This window comes from Leucopleurus acutus (genome assembly GCF_964270905.1).
Source record: "Leucopleurus acutus genome assembly, chromosome: 2".
Taxonomy (NCBI): Eukaryota; Metazoa; Chordata; class Mammalia; order Artiodactyla; family Delphinidae; genus Leucopleurus; species Leucopleurus acutus.
In genome coordinates, this window is record NC_139143.1 from 184,045,836 (window position 1) to 184,068,366 (window position 22,531).

General features: G+C 41.2%; 1 protein-coding gene across 8 annotated transcripts in view; it reads right to left on the minus strand.

Annotated features, from left to right (window-relative positions):
* The window catches only part of VPS13D (vacuolar protein sorting 13 homolog D), a 245,178-nt gene that overhangs the window by 132,153 nt on the left and 90,494 nt on the right, over positions 1-22,531 (minus strand). For 6 of the 8 annotated variants that reach the window (XR_014326029.1, XM_082834548.1, XM_082834549.1 and 3 more), the window contains 12 exons: positions 17,727-17,832; positions 16,530-16,682; positions 14,571-14,706; positions 13,402-13,449; positions 11,892-12,042; positions 11,591-11,801; positions 8,492-8,739; positions 6,418-6,609; positions 5,976-6,102; positions 4,139-4,281; positions 1,023-1,153; positions 612-787 (listed from right to left, as the gene is read on the minus strand). Coding sequence is in view for 7 of the 8 variants with exons in the window: in XM_082834548.1 (XP_082690674.1) it covers positions 612-787; positions 1,023-1,153; positions 4,139-4,281; positions 5,976-6,102; positions 6,418-6,609; positions 8,492-8,739; positions 11,591-11,801; positions 11,892-12,042; positions 13,402-13,449; positions 14,571-14,706; positions 16,530-16,682; positions 17,727-17,832 (1,822 nt within the window). In the remaining variant the exon portion in view is untranslated. Of the gene's footprint in view, positions 1-611; positions 788-1,022; positions 1,154-4,138; positions 4,282-5,975; positions 6,103-6,417; positions 6,610-8,491; positions 8,740-11,590; positions 11,802-11,891; positions 12,043-13,401; positions 13,450-14,570; positions 14,707-16,529; positions 16,683-17,726; positions 17,833-21,631; positions 21,707-22,531 lie in introns of all 8 variants that reach the window. The other 2 variants (XM_082834553.1, XM_082834547.1) reach the window with 2 other exon arrangements.

The window sequence follows — 22,531 nt, forward strand, 5'->3', positions numbered from 1 at the left end:
TGGGTCTTCATGCTATCTTTCTCATATGGTATGTGTATTTTACCACAATTTTTAAAGTTTAATACATTTTTTTTTTAAGCAATGGATGAAAGCAGAAAAAGAAAGCAGTCATCCTGTACTACTTGAGGCTGAATTTTGTTGATTTTTCTTAACAAGGACCGGGGGTCACTGGGTTGGGCAAAGAAGGCCAGGTGATTTACTGAAACCGCATCAAATGAGAGAAGAGTTTGTACAATGTGCAAGAATAGACAAAAACATTTATAATCAAAGCTGCCATCTAAATGCTGACAGAGTTGTGGGTAACAATGAGATCAGTACTACCCCCTGAACATGTGACCTCAGACGACAGCAAGTGCACAATGGTCAAAACTGTCAAAGTTCCCTTTAACTCACTGCATCAAAATGTTCACTCCTCCTTGCCTGGTCTTTGCAGTTTTATGACCTTTGAGCCAGAAACATATGTGTGCATTTCATGAAGAGTAGTCTTACTATTTATTACTATTTACAGCTTTATAAATATCTGAAATTTATATGGTATTTATAGCTTACTATTTACATTACTGCACCTCAATTGAGGCTACTTTTTGTCTAAATATAGTCTCTGAACTTACCTCATGTTGATATGGAAGGAATTATTCTTGTTGACTTCAAAGCCTCCAGACCAAATACAATTGGGAACATCCATCAATCGGACACATAACAGCTGATCGTAGTCATTCCGAGGCCAGTGGAACACCACACTGGAACCAGGAAGGGTGGAAATGTAACCTTCAGGATTGGCTGTTCCCTAAAACACACAGGATCATTGGCTTTAGTCAAAAGCCAAGTCAAGACGTAAATGCTTACTGAGTATCTATCTACTCTGAGCCTTGCCCTCTACCAGGAGCTATTTAGGATACCAAAGGCACAAAATGATTATTCACATCAAAAAACTTAGTGTTGATGGGGAGATAAGCCCTGACATTAAAACTCACTGTGCTATTAAATAAATACTAGTTAATCTTCAAAAGCAAGCTGCTTACCTGTCCCCTGGCAAATTCCCTCTGTGCAAATGCAAGCTTGTGAGATGATTTATTATCTAACAGGTAACGGGGAGCGAAGATTACCATACAGGTGTCGATATATCGGCCTCGGCCTTTCTTGACATCAATACCTACAAATAACAAGAACCAGTTCCATGAGTTAATCAGAAGGAAAAAAATTTGTGGTCTAAAAAAATTAAATAGCCTTCACAATTTCACTGAAAAAACAATTGTAGCTCCCAGAGAATCTGTCAAGGCTCCTAAGAATGGAATGAAAACAGCAACAGCACTCCAAGTATTATACTTTATTCCCATTTAGGCCTTAAAAAGTCTCCATGGCAACATCAATGTTCCCATAATTCCTAGCTTCTTCATAAAGTGTGTACAACTATAACAACAACTAAAACACACAGGTGTTCAGTTTGGTTTCCATTTATAAAACTAAGACAGGGACTTCCCTGGTGGCGCAGTGGCTAAGAATCCGCCTGCCAATGCAGGGGACACACGTTCAAGCCCTGGTCCGCGAAGATCCCACATGCCGCAGAGCAACTAAGCCCGTGCGCCACAACTACTGAGCCTGTGCTCTAGAGCCTGCGAGCCACAACTACTGAGCCTGTGCTCTAGAGCCTGCGAGCTACAACTACTGAGCCCACATGCCACAACTACTGAAGCCTGCACGCCTACAGCCTGCAACAAGAGAAGCCACTGCAATGAGAAGCCTGCCTGCCGCAACGAAGAGTAGTCCCTGTTCACCACAACTAGAGAAAGCCCGTGCGCAGCGATGAAGACCCAACACAGCCAAAAATAAATAAATTAAATAAATAAATTTATTAAAAAAACCCAACTAAGACAGTTTACGTGATACATTTCTGCTTACACGTGGGACACAAAATTTCCTCCTAGAGAACTTGCCCCTTTTACAGCATATCGTAGAAACTTCATATTACTTAACTGGCTTCTGCAACTGCCCTGAACTCAGCTGACTCTTCTAGTATTTTCTTTAAGCCCACTGCCCAAGAAGCCAGCTCAAACATAATGCTAGATGCTATAGAATTTATTCCTTCATAAAATAAATTTTTCAGTACCTACTAGGTACTGGAAAAAAAAAAGGCAAACAAAACACATACCAAGGAAAAAAAGACATAGTCAATCAAAAGGAAATCTCAAAACACCAGGTTCCAAAAAAAGAAAGAAAAATGAAATAGCACTATATTCTTAGAAACTCTGCTAACAACTTTTAAAAATACGAAACTCAGTGGATGAATTAATTCATTCATTCAGACAATGAATAAGGCAACTATATTCAAGGCATTGGGCTGAGCACTGGTTATAAAATGATAAAAATGTTTATGGTAAAAATAATAAAAATAATAACAGTTATTGAATTCTTAATACATGCTACACCCTCCACCAAAGGCTCAACATTTAATTCTCATAACAACCTCTTATCAGTTAGGTATTTTCATTGCTTCATTTTTGCAGATGAAGAAACTAAGGCAGGGAAAGCTGGGTAACTTGCCCGGGGTCACGCAGCCAGTGGGTGGCACAGATGGATTTAAACCCAGGCAGCCTGCCTCGGGAGTCCTTGCTCACATCGTGATGGGACATATACAAGGACCCTACCAATAGTCAACAAGTATCAAGAGACCATAAAAAGAGAAGAGACCTTAGGATATGACAACTAGGTGTCCTGGATGTTCCAACGTAATTCCAATTATAAATATTCTGATCTGTTAACTCCCTAATTCACTTGTACTGGTGTTCCTTTAATTTAAGTCTCAAAAATAGCTGAAAGACTGAGCAAATCACAGAAACAAAATCACTGAAACTCTGTATGAAGCAGCCTTTGCCTATTCAAGGGGTGGAGCAAAAAAATGTGAGGAAAAAGTAAAGAAAATTATCCTCAGCTGGAGGATCAGATACACTTGATTTCTTCTATTAAAAGTCTTAATGTCAACTTTAAAGTAGACAGCTTCCATGTCAAGGGAGCATACATGCAAATTCATGTTTTAAAAAACAGAAAGCTAACTCTACTTGGAAGAGAGTCTTCTACTAATAAACCTTCAAACACTTAAACATATCACTGACTCCATGGGATTCAAGGTAAACAGCTAAATGATACCATCTCAATTTTTCCTTTTATAACACGACTCTTTACATTGACACTGTCCAAAACAGTAGCCACTAGTCATACAAGATCACTTTCACTAACTAAAATGAAATGAGAAATTCAATTTCTTTGTCACGCTCACCAGTTTTTAGTAAGGTACTCTCAAGTGCTCGGCAGCCACGCGTGGCTAGTGCCTCCTGATTGGACAGTACAAAATAGAACATTTCCACCTTCCCAGAGAGTTAAATGGTTTCCCAACATTCAATACTCAACAGTGCTTTGAGATCCTTGGAAATTATATATGAAAGGAAAGATGCACTGCTAACATTTTAAACCTGAGACACATTTAAATCAAGTTTGTCTTAACCCTTTGGAAAATCTTCTGCGTGTTCCGGGTGGCCACGAGGCATACAGGTACAGCATCCTCCCCGTCCCTCACCACCCCGCCACGTCCAGAAGCTAAGCTAGTTAGGGTCTTCTAATTACCATAACCACCAAGTGCATTTTATTATATTTTTTGCCTCAAATGTGGACACCCCAGTTGTAATCCTACTTCCAACAGACTTCCCCTTTATCTGGACAAGTCACTTAACCTCTCTCTGCTTCAGTTTCAAGTAGAACAATGCTTCTTACCCTCTTAGGGTTTGCAAGTTTTAATGAATGCGTGGGAAATGCTTGGAGGATAAAAAGCATTCTAAGTGTTCCTATTATTCCCATGAAAAACAAGGATTCAAGCCAAACTGATACTCTCCTGACACAGGTGAGTCTGAAATTAAACAGAGCCTCAGACCTCAAAAGGGCAGTGTTCAGGTGGCTCCTTAGATCCCTAGGAGAATAGATCTGTGTTGATATCAATCTAGAATTCAGAGAACAGATACCTGACCCAATGCCAAATGAGAAAATCAGCACTTGCAGCGAAGCCAAAATGTATGGCCGACTTATCCCTCCAAGCCTGAAGTCATCGGCCCATGGTTCCGATTCTCCCGCTGCCCCAAATATAACCCACCAATGTTATAGATCAGCCCTGGGCGGTTTCCTTGCTGGATGACTCTCAAAGCTCGGACACCACTACCACCATCCAGTGAGAAGCCCTGACACCAGCCCGGCATGCCTTCAGGATGAATCCCCCTTCCGATTCTCATCGTGCAGCTGTGGAGCAGAAAAGCAAAGATGTATACATTCGTCCATAAGAAAGTCTTATCTACCTGTTCTAATCAGGAAGCACTGCTGTGGCTATCAGCCAAAATTAGAACTCTAATACTGACTCTTCCACATTCTCATGTGATTCCCAAACACAGAAAGGCAATTAATCAGTGGTCGAAACTCTGTCTTAGAGGTAGCCACAGTTCAATAATGTGTAAAAATGTACTGACCTCCACAACTAAATGCTTTAGGAGAAAACATTATGATTCTGTGAGCATAAGACAGGAGGAAAATGCTACGGTATCTGAAAAACAAAGATTCAAAGCAAACTGATATTTTCCTGACTCCGAAATACCCTGAACATATGAGAGAAGTATATACAGAAGATGCAGCTAGTGGTACACTCTTTCAAGGGCCTGGTACTATTGTAACAGCAAAGCACCATTTAGTTGGTCAGCGTCCTGTCACGGATCCTGGAAACATAATTCCTGAATGTGTGTTCCAGCTCTACCACTAACAAGCAATGTAACCTTGGGTGGGTAACTCTTTCTGAGCCTCAGTTTCCTCATGTAAAAACAAAACAAGGGGCTTCCCTGGTGGCACAGTGGTTGAGAGTCCGCCTGCCGATGCAGGGGACACGGGTTCGTGCCTCAGTCCGGGAAGATCCCACATGCCGTGGACCGGCTGGGCCCGTGAGCCATGGCCGCTGGGCCTGTGCTCCGCAACGGGAGAGGCCACAGCAGTGAGAGGCCCACGTACCACACACACACAAAAAACACACAAAAAAAACCAAAACAAGATTCCCTGTGCTGCCTAATCTACTGAAATGTTGGGAGAATCAAATGAGATAGTCTATGTGGAAATGCTTTGGGGACTGTGAATTCCGTACACAAAACAAACTGTGTTTCAAACGTCAAGTCCTGGATGCTGACCACGTCAAGTGGCTGTTTGTGGCCAGCACCCTGGTCAATCCTCTCCAGACTCCAGCAGCAGCCCAGAGTCCAGCCCTCCCTGGTAGATGCATCTGTATCCACTGGCAAGTACTACTCCCTAAGCCCTCCTGTAAGTTTGCAGCACATTTCTACAGATAATGGGGTATGGAATATTAGCAGTATCAGATACACTTAAGTATTTTTGGATTAAGGCTATAAATCAGAAGACCCCTGTAAAAAGAAGAATGCCCAAACCACGAACAAACGTGAATTAATGCTCTACATGCAACGAGTGCTTTGAGATCTTGAAATGGCACATTTTATTTCAACAGAAAAAGAGATGGATTTCAAAACCTTACACAAAGGGACCTGGACTAGATTAATAGGGTGGAGGCTCTACCAAAGGGCCATCCATCTCCCCTCTGAAGTCAGCTCCTCTGCCTGCTCTGAGAGCTTCCAGGGGAGAGAGACCGTGCAGAGAAGAGAACGTGTGGGTCTCTCTCCATCACAGAGTTATGAACAGAACTACTTCAATACACGGAAAATAAAACTGGCTTTCATTATAAACCAACCAAATGGTTTATTTTCAATATCGAGTAACACAGAAATTAGATCTGAAAAAACCCCACTAAGTCACGGTCCTGTTCCCCCGCAAGTCAGGACTGTTATCTAGAGTATATTTCTACGCACGCGGATCTACTAGAGCCCTTGCTAACTTCTCCCTTCCCTGGGAGCTTACTTCCCCTTCCCGCAGATGACTGCACTCACAGGCTCGGCTGCTCTTTGTCAGCGTAGCAGAACAAGAGAGGGCTCAGGCTCCGGGCCAGCTCATGCTCTTCAAACTGGCCTGCAGCATCCATTCTTGCATTGTCCTGTCTGAAGATCAGCGGGAGCCCTTTAGGAAGGAGGGGGAAAGTTTGTATCAGTCCCAGCCGGTGTACCCAGGACACATACAAATAATAAAAGGAGAAAAATCACCAAGGGGGAAAACGGTGAAAACTGAATTTATTTGGTGGGCTTGCTCAGTCGTTGTCCAAAAGGCCAGTCTTGACCATGATTAAGCACTTCTTATGGAAACAGGAAAGTAAGTTGAGCAGCTTATACTGCTGAGGTAATCTGTTTGCATTGGCTCCATTTAGTTAGCTGAGCAGATAAATCTGAATTCCCACGACCAACTCCAAAGGCCGACTTGAGCATCCTCTGTACATACCTGTTTTGTTAATCAACCAATATGGAGCCGAAATGAAGATCTTTAAAGATCCTTCTGCTCGACACACGATCCGGATAGTGAGGTTCAGCTGCCGCCGGTTGATGTCATAGAGCCTCATTCTCACCATATAGTTTTGGGTTCCAGATGGAATAAGCAATTCTTTACAGAGTGGAAAATTTTCCAATGACACCCCTAAAGAAGATACAAGCTATGGTCTTTCAGAGGTCTCACTTTAGTTTGTCAAAACAGTCCACAGCCAAACTGAATTGGATTGCTCTGGAAAAATCAATAACCACGTATTCAACAGGCAAAACCCTCATTAGAATGGCCATCTTCCTTTAGCTGGGATGAGAATAAATACGGTGAGATGGAGTCTGAGCTGCATAATAATTCGAAGAATGGAAGTACCCAAAGGTTATCAATAACAGCTCTGGTATTAAGAGTTTACTATACCTCAGGCCTTCAGCTGGGTGCCTGAAACCCAGTAAAGGCAAGTAGAGAGTAAGAGTTAAGGTTTTCTGCAGCCTCCCTGCCTGGCTTCAAATTCCCAGTCTGTCCTCACAGCTGCGTGATGTGTGGCAAGCCATTTAACCTCACTGTGTCCATCTGCCAAATGGGGATAATAACAGTATCTACTTCTCGGGCTTCTTACTAAAAGTGACAATCCACAGGGAGCATGAGTGTGAAGATGAGGAGTGCTTGGTGTGCACGCAGTGATGAGGGGGGTGGGGGCAGGACATTCCCATTCCATACAGGGGCTCAACAAATATTTGTTGAAGAAATAATAAATGTCAGGACAAAGACCTACTTTCTTTAAAACAGACAACCAGACTTGCACTATTTTTCTTTTCTAAATTAAGCTCAAGGATTTACATATTCAAAAATGTAAGCTTATCACTGGGGGACACATTGCTGAAGTTCAGTGAGTTTCAGGATCCTCATCAGTAAAATGGGGAAAACAGCTGTCCCTCTGCCTGAAACATCCATTGTTGTGAAGATCAAATGAGATGATATTATGAAATCACAAAACTGTGAAAAGGTAAATATCTAAGTCCTTATTATTTCAACATGTCTATAACAGCCTTAAAGAAAACTTACTTCCTGTCCCAAATCCAGAAGTACCTTGTTGCTACATGTGCTACAAATATGATAATGACCCCCTCCCTTGACTTCATTCATCCCTACAAATGAAATTACTTGATACATTAACTATTCCAAACCTCAATGTCTTTGTCAGTAAAATGGGACAAATAACTATTGCTGTAAGGATTATATAAGATCAAGTATATGAAGGTATTTGACATACTGCCTGAAGTACACAGTACATGCTTACCTAACGTTTTTCCCTTTCGTGAAAAGAGAAGAGACATATGATTTTGCTCATTCTGCAGCTGGTGAAAAGCACCGTTTGAAAAGATGAAATGACTTCCTTTACTCACACATCCAGTGAGCAACATTAAGAAAAAAGGCTGTGTTGGGGCTTCCCTGGTGGCGCAGTGGTTAAGAATCCGCCTGCCAATGCAGGGGACAAGGGTTTGAGCCCTGGACCAAGAGGATCCCACATGCCATGGAGCAACTGGGCCTGTGCACCACAACTGCTGAGCCTGCGCTCTGGAGCCCACAAGCCACAACTACTGAGCTCTCATGCCACAGCTACTGAAGGCTGCGTACCTAGATCCTGTGCTCTGCCGCAGGAGAGGCCACCGCAATGAGAAGCCCACGCACCGCAACGAGGAGTGGCCCCCGATCGCCATAACTAGAGAAAGCCCGTGTGCACAGCAGCGAAGACCCAACGCAGCCAAAAATATAAATAAATAAATTTATTTTTTTTAAAAAAAAGGCTGTGTTGAGTGCTTGCTCTGTAAATCTTTTAGTTTTGTTCGGGTTTTTTGTTTCGATGATTTTCTATATTAGAAGTTTTGCTTTTCTTTTTTTAACTGCATAACTCCTTTGAGCTGGCTTATTGAGGTATTATATGTGCTACAATTTCTCTAAAACTTTCCCAAATAGTCATAAAATATCCACTGACACGTTCACAGAATTATTACAGATAATTATTTGACTAAATCCTTACCCAGTTCAATGTTCTGGGAGGTATCAGCTGTGTGGAGAGCCACCTCCTTGCCAGGTTTCAGTGTCCCATTAATGGGCATTCCTTTAACATAAAAATCAAGTTCACAAGGTAGCAAGTTGCAGATTACCACTGTCGGCAGGAGGTATATGGTATGCCCAGGCTGTCTGAAAATCTGTTTTGCACTGTCAGAAAATATGTTGGAGGGCATGTAATCTGGATAATTCTCTTTCTTTATGGCCACACAAAACCTATGACGATAAAATGGTGTAAAAGTCATCAGCTTGAATGAAGAGCTTGAATTTTTTTCTCCTTAGCTAAGTATGAGACAGGATTACATTAAAATGGCACAATAATTTAGTAAGATATTTGCAGTTTTCAATCCAAACACATTCACTAAGGCATAATCAAATGACAATAAAACGTGCAGATTTTAAATATTCTGTCTGATGAATTTTGACAATTATAGACACCTCTACAACCATAACCCAAAACCAATTACAGAATATTTCTCTCACTCCAGAAAGTTCCCTCATATCCCTTTCCAATCAATATCCTCTCCCATCATTCAAGCAACCACTTTCTGATTTATCATTATAAATTAGTTGTGGCTGTTCTTGAACTGCATATAAATGGAATGATACAATATGTACAACTCTTTGTGTCTGGGTTTTTTTTTTGCATAACATTAAGTTTCAACAACATTCAGCCATGCTGTTGTATGCATCAGTATTTCATATGCCAATGTGTGAATATACCATTTTTTAAAAATTCATTATCCTGTTGATAACCAATTGGGTGGTATCTGCAGATCAATTTAGCGAGAATGGAAATCCTAACAATACGTGAGTCTTCCAATCTGTGAACGTGGTTATATCTTTCCACTTAGTTATTAGGTTTTCTTTAATATCACTCAGCAACATTTTGTAATTTTTAGGGTAAAAGACTGGTACATCATTCCTTAGATTGATTCCTGAATAATTAAATTTTTTTTGGTGGTATTGTAAATGGTGTTTTTAAATCACATTTTTCAATTGTTCATGGCTAGAATATAGCATATAATTATTGATTTCTATAGGTTGATCTTGAATCCTAAAATTTTGATAAATTTATTAGGTCTCATGTTTTTTTTTAAAGAAATTTATTAATTTTCAAATGTTAAGCTAATCTTACCTGGGATAAACCACACTTGCTGGAAGCTATTTGGTAGTATTTTGTCAAGAATTTTTGCATCTCTTCATGGGGGAATACTGGTTTGTAGCTTTCTTTTTTTGATAATAATTGTATCAGTTTTGGTACCAGGGATATGCTGACCTCATAAAATGAGTCAGAACTATTCCCTCCTCCCCTACTTTCTGAAAGCGTCTGCAAAAAGCTGGTATGATTGTCTCCTTAAACATCTGGTAGAATTCACTAATGAAGTTATATGGTCCTAGAATGTTCTTTGAGTAAAGGTATTTTATTATAAATTAAATTTCTTTAATAGATATTGGGCCATTTGGATTTTTTGTTTCTTCTTTGTATTACTTTTGGTAATCTGTGTTTTTCAAGAAATTTGTCATTCCAGTGTGGAATTTATTTGTATAAAATTGGTCATACATCTCCCTTTAATCCTTTTAATATCTGCAGGATCTATAATAATTCTCCATTTTCCATTCCTTGTACGCTAATTTGTGTCTTCTCGCTTTTCATCATGATTGGTCTTATTAGAGGTTTACCAAATTTATGAATCCTTTCAAAAAGCCAGTTTTGACATTGTCGATTTTTCCTACTGTTTGTTTTCTACTTCATTGATTTCCATACTTGTTTTCTTTTTCTCTTCCTGTTTCTATGTGTTTAATTTATTCTTCTACCTTAAGGTAGAAGTTTACATCAGTGATTTTACATCTTCCTTATTTTCTAATGCGAGCATTAAAAGCTATACATTTCCCTTTAGAACTGCTTTTGCTGCAACTCCTACATTTTAATATGTCCAGTTTTTATTATTATTCACTTTGAAATATTTCCTTTGTGATGTCTTTTTGACCATGGGTTGTTTAGAAATGTATTGTTTAATTTTCAAGTATTTGGGGGTTTTGTAAGCATCTTATTGTTTTGGTTTCCAGTTTAATACTATTATAATGATGAAATACATTGTGTAGGGTTTCAATTCTTTAATATTTATTGATCTTATGGCCCAGCAGATGGTCTCTCCTGATGAATGTTCCACAAATACTCGAAATGAATGTGCAATCTGGAATTGTTGGTTACAGTGCTTTATAAATGCCCACTGTGACAAGCTGGTTGACAGCATTGTTCAAATCCGCTTATGTGTTTATTGTTTTTGTTGGTTTGTTTTATAAATTACTGACAGGGAAGTGTTAAAGTCACTGATTTTGTCTGTGTATTTATCTGTTTCTCCCTTTAGTCTGTCAACAACTGGCAAATCTCAATAAAGGGTACAGTGGAATTATTTAGTCTTCTTCTACTCCTCTGTAAGTTTAACTAAGTGGATGCCTGTTTTTGCTATAAAGGAAACTAAAGCTGATCATCTCTAATCTAAATAAGTTTAAAGTCTAAGTTTAGAAGGATCTAACAATAGCAATCCAGTATTTTTTCTAACATATGAATTTAGTAACATATTACTTGCACTCTTCAGAAGAGGAGACAGGAGTCTAAATGACAATATAATTTTGTCAGAGTCCCCATGAAAAGTCAGCACTAGGTGCATGAACCTTCACCCAAATTCCTTTGAGTCACTTGAAAAACTCCCAACCCCAGGATTTTGCTTCCCAATTTAGGAATGGGAACTGGTCATTGTTTTTTCTTCCCTCCCTACATGTCTTCTCTTTATGCTGATGCAGACACACCAGTTTCTAATCGTATATGTGTGAGTAATGGGTTTGTGATTGTTTCTTCCATAAATATTAGATAAGTAACTGCCACGCTCCCGCCCACGGTTAACCCATGAATTCGTACGAACCTAACACTTAGGGAATAAAAGAACTTAAGGAGTAAGAACTTTAGGGCTTTAAATAAGCAGAACTGAATCACTAAGGGTCCTTAGAGAAAGAATGAAGAAAAAATGGTAAAATATACATGTCACTGCTGTGCCACACATACCTGAAGAAACGGCTTTTTTCCGCATCCATAGAGTGGCACTCTCGTTTGCTGCTACTAACCTCTGTAGTCTTCACTACATTGGTCCAGTGAATAGGAGCCTTACAGAAAAACACACCCAGTCCTTTGGGCCGGGCCTGTAGCCGCCAAGAAGTGAGGTGTAAAGGCACGGCAAATGAATCACCTGGCATGATGGCGGGAAGGACCACGGGCTCTGCCACAGAAACACGCGTTAGCAGTTTCAGGAGTGGTTGCCCACCCCAAAGTCCATCTAGGGTAAAAGAAGGACAATGTCAAAACTTACTGTCTGGAGCTGATGGGCTGTCCAGTCTTAGTTCCATTGGCGTCTCAAGTCTGTTCTTCACAATGAGGGCTGATCGGACAGTGATCACTTTCCGAGCACTGCCTTCCATGGTCACTGCAAAGACGACCCGGACAGGTGGGAGTGAAGAGAACTGTGAAAAAGAGAAAAGTAATAAAGAGTTTAGCTGTGCTTTTGAAAAACATACAGAATACAATAATACCGACCAGAATGCCTACATCTAAAGCATCTTATTATTACTATAGCTCTTCAGTGAAATGAGTCATTAAGCCCTAAAACCACTCCACTTTAACAGGAGTGAATACCCTCTTAATACTCACTACAGTAACAGCCAATTCTAAAGAGTTGTTTGTACTAGTACGTCTTTCACAGGAAAAATAACTTTTTTTTCTAAATGTCATAAAATTTACTCGATATGCCCATACACTATTTGTTGACATGCCTATAAAAAAACCAACATTTGTGTATCAAAGAACTTTAAAAACAAACTTCTTCTTCACAATAATTTTCTAAGTTCTGTTCAGTAATCACTCTTTTTCTGAACACCAAGAAACTCAAGATAATGGAGGGAAATCATTTATTTATGGTCTTGGTTGGATGCAGCCACTACTTTCTTTTTGCATATGTTCATTCACATACTCAAAACACATTCTGTACTGCTACCATGTGCCAGGAATTTAGCAATTTTTTTAAGTATAAAATTCCACATTAGGCATACCAAAGAGAAGGTTTCTAAAGCAATTATTCTGTGTATCCAGAACATACTGATAGTCCTTGTTGATGGGAGAAACAAATGACACGACATCCAGGCTTCCCATACTGCCAGTTGTTTTCATTAAAGCAAACAGTATGTGAAAACCAACCTAATAAACAATCAAATGGCAAGCTCCATGTTTTGAACCAAACTTTCTAGAAAGTCCTAATGAAAAGGCAAAGTACAGTCTTCTAGGGTGTTATTAGAGGGACACAATCATCACCAAAGCTTCCAGTGACCCAGCCCAGTAAAGCCCCAGGAGAGCCAAGGCCCAATAACAGTTGTTTTAAATCTTGATCTTGTTGCCTCTATGCTTATCTGAAATTTCACATTTTAAAACTTACTAGCCTCAGGGAAAAGAAATTATAAGCAAAAACCTCAAAAAAGCATTTTAATGTCATCCTGTGGTGATGTTTCAAAAATCAGATGAGGAAAGAAAAAAACCTATTTTTCATTCTTAGTTATTTTCATGACCTTTGGGCCAAAACCTATAAAATATGTATAGCCATACAAAGGTTAATTTATATTTAACTTGGAGAGAAAAGGAGACCTTGGACTAAAACATTTGCCTTTTGTTCTCCTTCCCTGTAATATTCAGTCTCACATACTAAGTTAGGTGAAAACATTTTCTTGCAAGTTCTTGTAAAAGGAAGGAAATATTAATAGAAAAGGAAAAAGGTCCAGTGGTCATCAAGAACTATGTGTGTAAACACAGTGACACAGGAAAATCATACTCACATAAACCTGGGGATGGATAATATTTGTCCTACTGCTTGGGCTACCAATCTAAGAAAGATTCCAAAAGTCAGAGATTCAGTACAGACCTAAGATAACAGGCATCATTAAATTCAATGACAATATAAGTTGCTTGAAAAGGTGGTTTTATAAATACTCTTAGGTAAAGTATGTTCTACTATGAAAAGAAAACATCTTGGAAAAAATGGGAACAGCAATATTCATTTTACAACCATTCAGGATATACAAAATTTCTCCAGAATGCATCAATAAATAGAAAGGTATCTCCGGGGGGGGATTAGTCCTTTTATTACTGACATGAACTCAGGCAGAAAAGTAACTTTGAAAGAAAGTTTCTTTTTCTAAGAAACTTGGGGCACAAGAGAAGAACAATGAAAAGAACAGTGTCCTCCAAGAATATATTTCATGAAGCAGCAAGCATGAGGAAGGCTACAATATCTCTGCAAATCTGTGCTTTCCTATTTATCACTGGCTACTCAAAACTGAGCACAGTTACCCCATGAAGTACACCCCATGAGTATCTGGCAAGAGCACCCGTGGTGGTCATATCAGCTAGGATGTCAGCCTCTGCCTGCACATTCTAGTCAGGGATGCCACATTCCCCAAGGCTGGCCCTCCAACCCCTAGAACTATAGGCTGGGGTAAAATCAGGGCAAGGGTGTGTGAGAGGATGCATGACCAGAAAATAAACAACAGTGGACATCTATCTTTACGCCGGAGAGGAGAATTTGGAGACACGGAGCTAGAAGGATCAAGGAGCAGCATTATAAAAGCGTAAAGAAGACAGTGTATAAAGGAAGCATAACAATATGTGAAATAAAGCCAATATATGTTTGGCAAACTCGCAAATTGCCGGTTGGCCCGGGTGAGTATAAAATGGATCTACACAGGTTGGATAATATGTGTTCGTGCCAATCTTAGATCTTGTTTCTCTACTAAAACTAACCATTGGCTGGCTTATCTACATAGTGATTACCAATGCCTATGACTGACCCAAATAATCTTGGGTATTCCTCCTGGGCTAGGAAAAATGAAGAACAAGAAAATGTCACTAGAGCAAGGCTACTACAGGCCTGTCTGACGGCCTGGCTTTAAGGGGGTGTGGCTAGGGCACAATCCTGCCACTGAACACGCTTTCCACAGCCGCGCACCGTAGAGGAAGAGGAATTCTTATCTGGCGCAGCGTATCGGAAAAAGGTCCCGACTTTGTCCACTGACACTGGGCTCACTTGCTCCCAGCCATTCACTCTCACTTGCAGTTGATGGATCCGGAGGTCATGGGTGTGTCTGTCAGGCAGAACACAGAAAAAGACATTAAGCACAATCCTATCCAGGGAAGAGAAGTAGAAGCAGAGCCTGAAATCGGATTTACTATATAATGACATAAAAACCCAGTTGTCTAAATAAACCTTTCGGTGATTACCTAATGCAAGGGAAATCAGGAGGATATTTTAACTGAGTCTCACACTTAAAACAAAGCTGCAAGATCTATAAAGCCTGAGCAAGAGTGGCATCTGCCCTCCCTTTATACAAACCACGTGAATCCTGTGAACTAGCTCAGGTCTGTCCCCCACCGACCCCTACCTCAAACTTTATGAAATGACATCAGCTACAAGTGGTTCAGTGGGGTAGCAGAAATGCTGTGCTAGCAATTTAATCACACAACCATACTCTTGGAAATGCCTAAAATGACATTTTCTCCTTGGTTCTTTTGTGGAATCTCCTGCTTCTCTCAGAACCACACTCAGTCGTTGGGCTTTGGTCCTACAAGACTACAGACACGGTAACGAGAGACGGAGCCCGCAGAGTTTCCAGGCTGAAGTGCGCAGCTGAAACTGCAGTAGAAGGCAGTGGGCAGGACAGGAGGAACAGGAGGAAACTGCACATTTAATTCTATTTTTAGATTTTGCCTAATTCAAGCCAGAAGCCTGAAATAGGGAAGTGGATTTGAGGCTGACAGGAAGGAGAGTGGGGAGGGAGGCAGGGTGTGGGGGACAGAATGCCAAAGGGGAAAACACCAGAGAAGGCATTTATTTCGATGAATTCAAGCAGGCAGGTGGGACTTGAAATGGGTTACAAAACATAGAAACTAAAACAGAAATGACAAAAAGGCCAAACCCCTTCTGATACAACAGACGCAGTGCTTATTAAGAAATACAGTGAACAGTTCTATAATTTAGCTTCTCCAGGAACCTTGTAGAACAGAAAAATGCTCACCACTCATCCCTGGAAATTCTAATGTGGCTTCCAGGTACATGTGCCCAGCACAGTCATTTTTTTTTTTAACTATTTTTTTTGCTGAAAATCACTGGAGGCCCTCAAGTTCAGAACTCGTGCCGCTAGGGAGTAATGTGCGCCAGTGCAGAGCTATACAGAAGGAAGAAGTGTTTGAGGAGCAGGTTTGCACACAAAGAATTAAAGCACCATGAACGCATGTGACCACAGAAGGCTGAAGCCAGTCTCTGAAATTTGAGATAATGAGGCTCAAACACTAAAATCTTAACCTATTCGTTATCCACTGGACAGCCCTTCCACTTAAAAATGTGTGCATATAAAAGAACATTCTACTACATATTTTATGATCTCTCAGTAACTAGACACAACGTTCTTTCACATTTATTCTCGTCCTCTGGCTGGCGATTTTGAGTGCATCAGTGAGCAGTCTCCCTAGGTGAGTTATTCTCTCCTCTTAGAATCAGAGTATCTTATCATTATTGGCTCTGCTTCCTGAAACCATCTGCCTGCAAAAAGTGTTGTGGCATATGTGTATCTTAAAATTGAAATCAACATGCTCTGATAACCTTTTAATAATACCATGTCACCACTCCATCATGCAATGAACTGGAGGGTTATGATCTGTCTAGGCTTCAACCGAATTAGTTACATGGAACACACCAGTTATCACCTCACATGTCAAATAAAGGGATGATTAATGGAAAGAAGTGTATTTCCAAGATGGTCATTATATTTTTTAAAAGGAAACACTGATTTCCTAAATACCTTTTAAAAATAAAACATTAAAGTCATTAACAAAGGAAAGTAAAAAGGCAAAACACTAGAGACAATTATTTTTTTCTTTTTTTTGAGGCAAAGAGTAAACCATGTTTTACCTGTGCCTTAGCTTTCCTCTTGCTTCAAATTCAAAGGGAATCTCTTCACCCGTGAGGACTTCCCGCCACTCACTAACATTGTGAGCATCGTCAAGAAATGTTCCATTCCCTTCTGGAACCACCCCTGGACTCCCACTGTGAGACAGTGCAGCCCTGGAACGAAATCAGACAATACCAGCTAGTCCCCCTTTCTCTCCACCTCCCTCTCACACAGCTCAGGGCTGGAAGCAGAAACCCTGCCAGAACACAACTCACAGACATAACGCCGCATAACCTGGCTGTAAAAGAGGACCTAAAAGGTCAGTAACTCAAGTTATCTTCATGATCGATCAAAACTTCATGACCGAAACTTTAGAAACAGCTAAAAGCTATCACTGCATAGTCACCTGCCACCAGCAGCAGAGTCTGGTACACCGAGGGTGATGTAAACTAGTCATGACTTTTAACAGTAGTATTTAAGTGACTATCTAGAATTTAACAGACCTGAATTGTTTTTAAAAAACAAAGATGTCTCCTCTAGAGCATTCTCATACTTGGTGGAGGTGGGAGAAATATGGTCTCAAATCAGCTGATTCTGTTACTCATTTCATACACTTTATTACCTAAACTGGGAAGATCAGCCTGCATTTGGCAAGTTGAGCCAAGGTCTAAGCAGGCAGAAAGTTGTAAGAGAACGTTCTCACTTGGCTTAGGTAGACTCTCATTTGTTCTCCTAACTCCATCCAGTTCCATCTGGACTCCAGTGCGTTTTAGGTTTGGAAGATAATTCGGGGTGGGGGGGGAGGGGATATGAGAGGTGTTTTCAAGCCCTTGTGGAAGAAAAATGGGCAAAACATTTGGCTTAATAACCATATACAGCTTGTTTTAAAAGGGGGAGTAGAATGGGGGCCGAGGAGAAAGGGTAGAATGACTTTTGTTTCACATCCTTAATTTGCTCAACTTTTACTTTAAAAACAAATGGATACCAGGATCAAGATCACAATTTGGATACTTCAGACTCAAGACCTGCTTCTCTGACTACAGACTCTACACAGAACCAGAACCTCCAACGTAGACCTCAGCAAGACAGCAAGCTATTGATTCAAATACAATCAATCCCAAGAGCCTCAGGGAGGCCCCACCTTACTCTGCTGGGCTGGTACACAGGAGCCTTTGGTGGCAGAGATGGCTCTAGGTGACAGATTCAGTGTTCCTTACCTGGTGGGCGTGGTAGTCAGGGTGGCAAACCACAAAGTGCAGCCCGTGTGATTCCTCAGAGCAAAAGGGACGAATGGCTGCCGGCGTTTTGGGGCCTTCATCTCTGCTGTGAGCAAACAGAAGGCCGTCAGCATGTGCCCTGGCCCGTGCAGCAGACACCCTCCCCATATCTGGAGACAGTGCCCAAAATTGTCTCTGTGCAAAGGAGCTGAAGGTGGAGAGGAAAAAAAGGAACCGCCACAGGTGTGTTGACAGGCCAAGTGGGATGTCTCCATGTATTCTGCCACCTGCTACGAGATGACTCGGTCCCCCCGACAACTGACTGTGAAGTGTCACGACTCTCACCCCACAATTCTCCCACAACTCTTATGGGCCTTATCTCAGAAAAGGGCATCAGACCTAATACGGCTGGCATCAGGAAAGAAAGAGAAATGGATCCCCACTACTCCCAAGAAATACAGTCTAAATGGACAACCTAAATTGCGGCAAGATAGATCATGTGTACTTGTATCACTTTGTCCAAAACACTGGTACTTTAAGGAAGCCTCCTTTTATATAAGAGTTACACTTGAGTCATATTATGCATATTATAACAAAATGAAAACATTCTTTCCTATTCTCTTATATGAATAGTTGTGGGTTTTCCTCCCTGGAAGATCAAAAATATACTACCCCAAAGCTATTTAAATAAAATTTTGAGCTCATTTTTTTTTACACAGGTAACACCACCATCTGCTATCAGGCGGGGACTACGGAGACTACAAGAGGAGCGCAAAATATGATATCCTTCACAAAACAGCTTCTCACCAGGGAAACTGGAAAGAAACACTGATCAATACAAGACTGTAAGTAATCAAATTCTAGGGAGACTGTGACCTGACTCTAAACACTGCAAGCAGTCAGAGGGGAGGCTGAGGAAGGCGCTCCGGTGCCCAGGCTGCCTGGGGACCCACCCTCCGCAGAGGGCCCTGGCTCCTTCCAGGGTCTGCATTTCCTCTACTGGCCACACAAAGAAAGAAGGAGTGGCAGCAGGAACCACAAAGGAAGCAGCAATCCAGTGCCGGGAGCCTCCTGGCTGATGTGCTCAACAACACCACATGCCCCACCAACAGAAAAGGGCGAGGCCCAGTCTTACTGTGCGTCTGGCTTTAAAGCACAAAGACAGCCCGAGAAACACCGGGACCCAAATGGTCTGCAGCTGTGGAGAAAATGACATCTAGAGGTGACTGCAATCTCCAACTGAGAACACTATAGCAAACTTCAATTCGTCGTCCAGGACCGCATGTCTCCTGCCAGTGAAATGAAGAAGGCCAACTGCACCAGGGCCTGCCTCTCCCACTTCTCGAGAACAGCACAGGGCAATATCGTAAGTCAGCGTCATGTCTTTTAAAAAGTAATGACATTTTTGTTTTCCCTTTGTAGCTTCTAAAGTTTTCAGAAGTTAGTGCTCTGAACACTGCACAACAAGCCACTTCAGGTTAAGGCGAGTTCTGTTTTGGTAAGAACAACAGCTCAGGGGTGTCTAAGTAAATGAGTAGGCTCCAGCGTGTTCCCACAATTCTGTGGTTAGCTTTTAGAGACACCCCAGATACATATAAAGATAATTTCTGCCTAGAATATGCCCATTTCTCACCCTAATGGCCTCACTTAGTTTCCAAGGTTTGCTTTAAAAAAAAAAAATTAGTGTTCATCAAGTTGAACATTAAGGAGTAGCTGTGAGGCTGCGGACAAGAGCAGAGGGGGAGTAAAAAATTTAAGAGCTGTCAGCAGGGTAAACAGTGCTCACTGTGGCACCTTGAAAGGCACTTCCCTCTCCCTAAGCGAGAGCTGCTCTGCTTTATTACAGGAGATAAAGGGCCCAGGAGGAAAAGAAGCCAGATGTGCTTTCATATCCCACTGTGAGCCAGACTCAAAGTTTCCATTTGCAAATTAGATTTAAAAAGAACAGGTGGCACACGGCTTTGATCACATCGTAACACAGAATAAAGTGCTAGGAATCCATAGAAAGATATTCACGAGTGTATTGCTTTGGAATTAAGTAGCCTGGGTAGGCACACAGCTAAGGTCCCCAAGCTTCTTGTGTGGATTACACATACCAGCAGAGACCTCAGCAACCTGCCTCTCTGAGGATAAAAATACACGGAGTGCTCACAAATCCAAACTCAACACCAGAGGACAGATCTGACATCTTCCACACTAGGGTCCAAATCAACTGTGTACTTGCCTTGGGCACAGCACCAGAGAACAAAATCCCCAAGTCTGGACTTCCCTGGTGGCACAGTGGTTAAGAATCCACCTGCCAACGCAGGGGACGTGGGTTCGAGCCCTGGTCCGGGAAGATCCCACATGCCACGGAGCAACTAAGCCCGTGTGCCACGACTGCTGAGCCTGCGAGCCACAACTACTGAGCCCGCGTGCCACAACTACTGAAGCCCCTGCGCCTAGAGCCCGTGCTCTGCAACAAGAGAAGCCACCGCAGTGAGAAGCCCGTGCACTGCAACGAAGAGTAGGCCCTGCTCGCCGCAACTAGAGAAAAGCCCACACACAACAACGAAGATCCAATACAGTCAAAAATAAATTAATTAATAATTTTAGAAAAAACTTTAAAAAAAAAAGAACTCCCCAAGTCCACCAAAGAGAACAGTATTCCCTGGTGGCCTCAGAAAACCTCCTCTAGCGACCAGACCTAATTGGTTCATAGGCTGAAAGAACCCCAAGCTCCTCATGTCCAAGTTCAGCTTAAATGGCTCCACCTGAGGAAATGTCTGCCCCTGCGGATTTGCTCCCCAGGGCAATGTGGCCATTATAAACAGTGCGGGTTCTTACGCTATGTAAGCAGCTCAGCCTATCAGAAAGGACCTGGCTTGTAAATCATGAGAAATAGATTAAAGTCCCAGGTCTGCTACTAGCCAGTCATGTGAATGGAGGCAAGTTACTTAGTTTCTCTGAGCTCCTGTCCCCGTGCTAAAAAGGAATGATGCTTCGCTTAGCCTGAAAGATGAAATAACAGATACAGAAAAGCTGAGAAGTATAAATCCATGGATCCTGGGCCTCGTGAGCCCTCCCCACGAACACCCATCCTGGTAAAACTTTCAGAAAAAAACCATAATACTACCCCCACACATTAATATCCTTGTTCTGAACTCCTAGTAGAGGAAGCTCAAAAGGCCCTTTTTACAAAATAGACCGTGACCCAGGATCTGGTGGTGTTAGCCAAGCATAAGCATAAATCATTCAAATTTAACTACACTCCTTCAAACAAATGAAGAACTGAACATCTTGGGATTCTAATTCCTTGATGTTTATGATGTTTTCCTCTCGTATTTACTTACCAGTCAAGGAACCTTAAAGGATCAGAGATACAAACAAAGAACATTCTCTTTTCTACCTCCTAAGAACCTCAATTCATTTCTAAAGAAAAGATTTGTGTCTAAGCAATTATTTACCAGAAATTATTTTTTTTAGCTCTACTCCTGATCTTTATAGCTCCTATTCCACGAGCCCCTTGCATTACCATAAGAATAACATTCACTGAGTATTCTATAAATAAAGACTTGTAGCACTGCTTGATGGAGGATGGTTTTCTTCCATTCATTTGCTTTTCAGTGTGAGACATCACCTCTAACTGACACTGGATGCTTCTGCATCATTCACTGTGAAGTTGATTCCATTTCCACTAAGGGTTAAAGCAGATGGAAGAGACAGAATAAGAATCAGCACATCACTTCCTTCTGATATAAGATGCCACTTTGTCCATTAGTTGGAAATGATCTCTCCTGTTACTAAAGCAAAGTATTCACAACTGGGTATACCCCCATTCAGGTCCCATATTCACGGAAAATCGATGTACAACGCAGTTCTTAAAACAGGAAAATAAAGCAAGCCCTCGCTTGGCTATACTGTACCTCTAGCATAGATCTGGTGCTCTAGGTTAGTCAGACTGGCTGTACTCCTAGTTCTAAGGTAGACAAGGGGGAGGCCTGGTAGACAGGAGAGACAACGTTAGAGCATAAGAATCAATATAGTGAAAAAGAAGACATCTCCAAAACATAAGCACAAATAGAGTACAGTACAAAAATAGCAAGCATCATGCACTTACAGGCTCATTCCTTTAGTGACTACTGAGAGCTACGGAGGTACTTGACAAGGTGAGCAAGACAGTTTTTATGCTGGCTTTTAATGTGGAGGCTGTGCTAACAGAGCATGCTCCTTTTTTTTCTCAATCGGGGAAAGAAAATGTACTCACAGTCACTTGAACAGAATGACAAGCCTTTTGAGGATTTTTAATTTAAAGCATGTATGTTCTCACATGGCATAGAAAAGTTACCAAGAGCAATCAGTACAGATTTTAGTGGGAGTCGCTCCATTCCAATTGGAAAAGGCAGTAGCAGTAGAATGCTAATCCCCCACGGGTCTCAAAAATTCAAGGGAAAGAATCAGTCTGTGTTCCAAGTTTCAACAATCTCTTCTGAGAAGTTATCTCATGGTATTATTTATATTATACATTAAACATGGAAGCTTTTAGAATTTTTTTTTTTTTTTGGTATTTCCACAAAATGTCCTTGAATACAAAACTAATGAACTAATAATTAAGGTGCCATACCACCCAGGTGTACTTGCAGAATCTCAGCCCTTCCTGAACAAAGCCAATAATTATGTCAAAAATGAGGCCATTATTTTCTTTCCCCTGCTAAAGGAACAGTAAGAAATCAGCAGCTCCCTTAGGCTGAATTTCATATTAAGAACCTCTAAGTCAAGGGCTCATTTTGAAGCTGGCCTGAATAAAATACACAAATTTGAGGGGA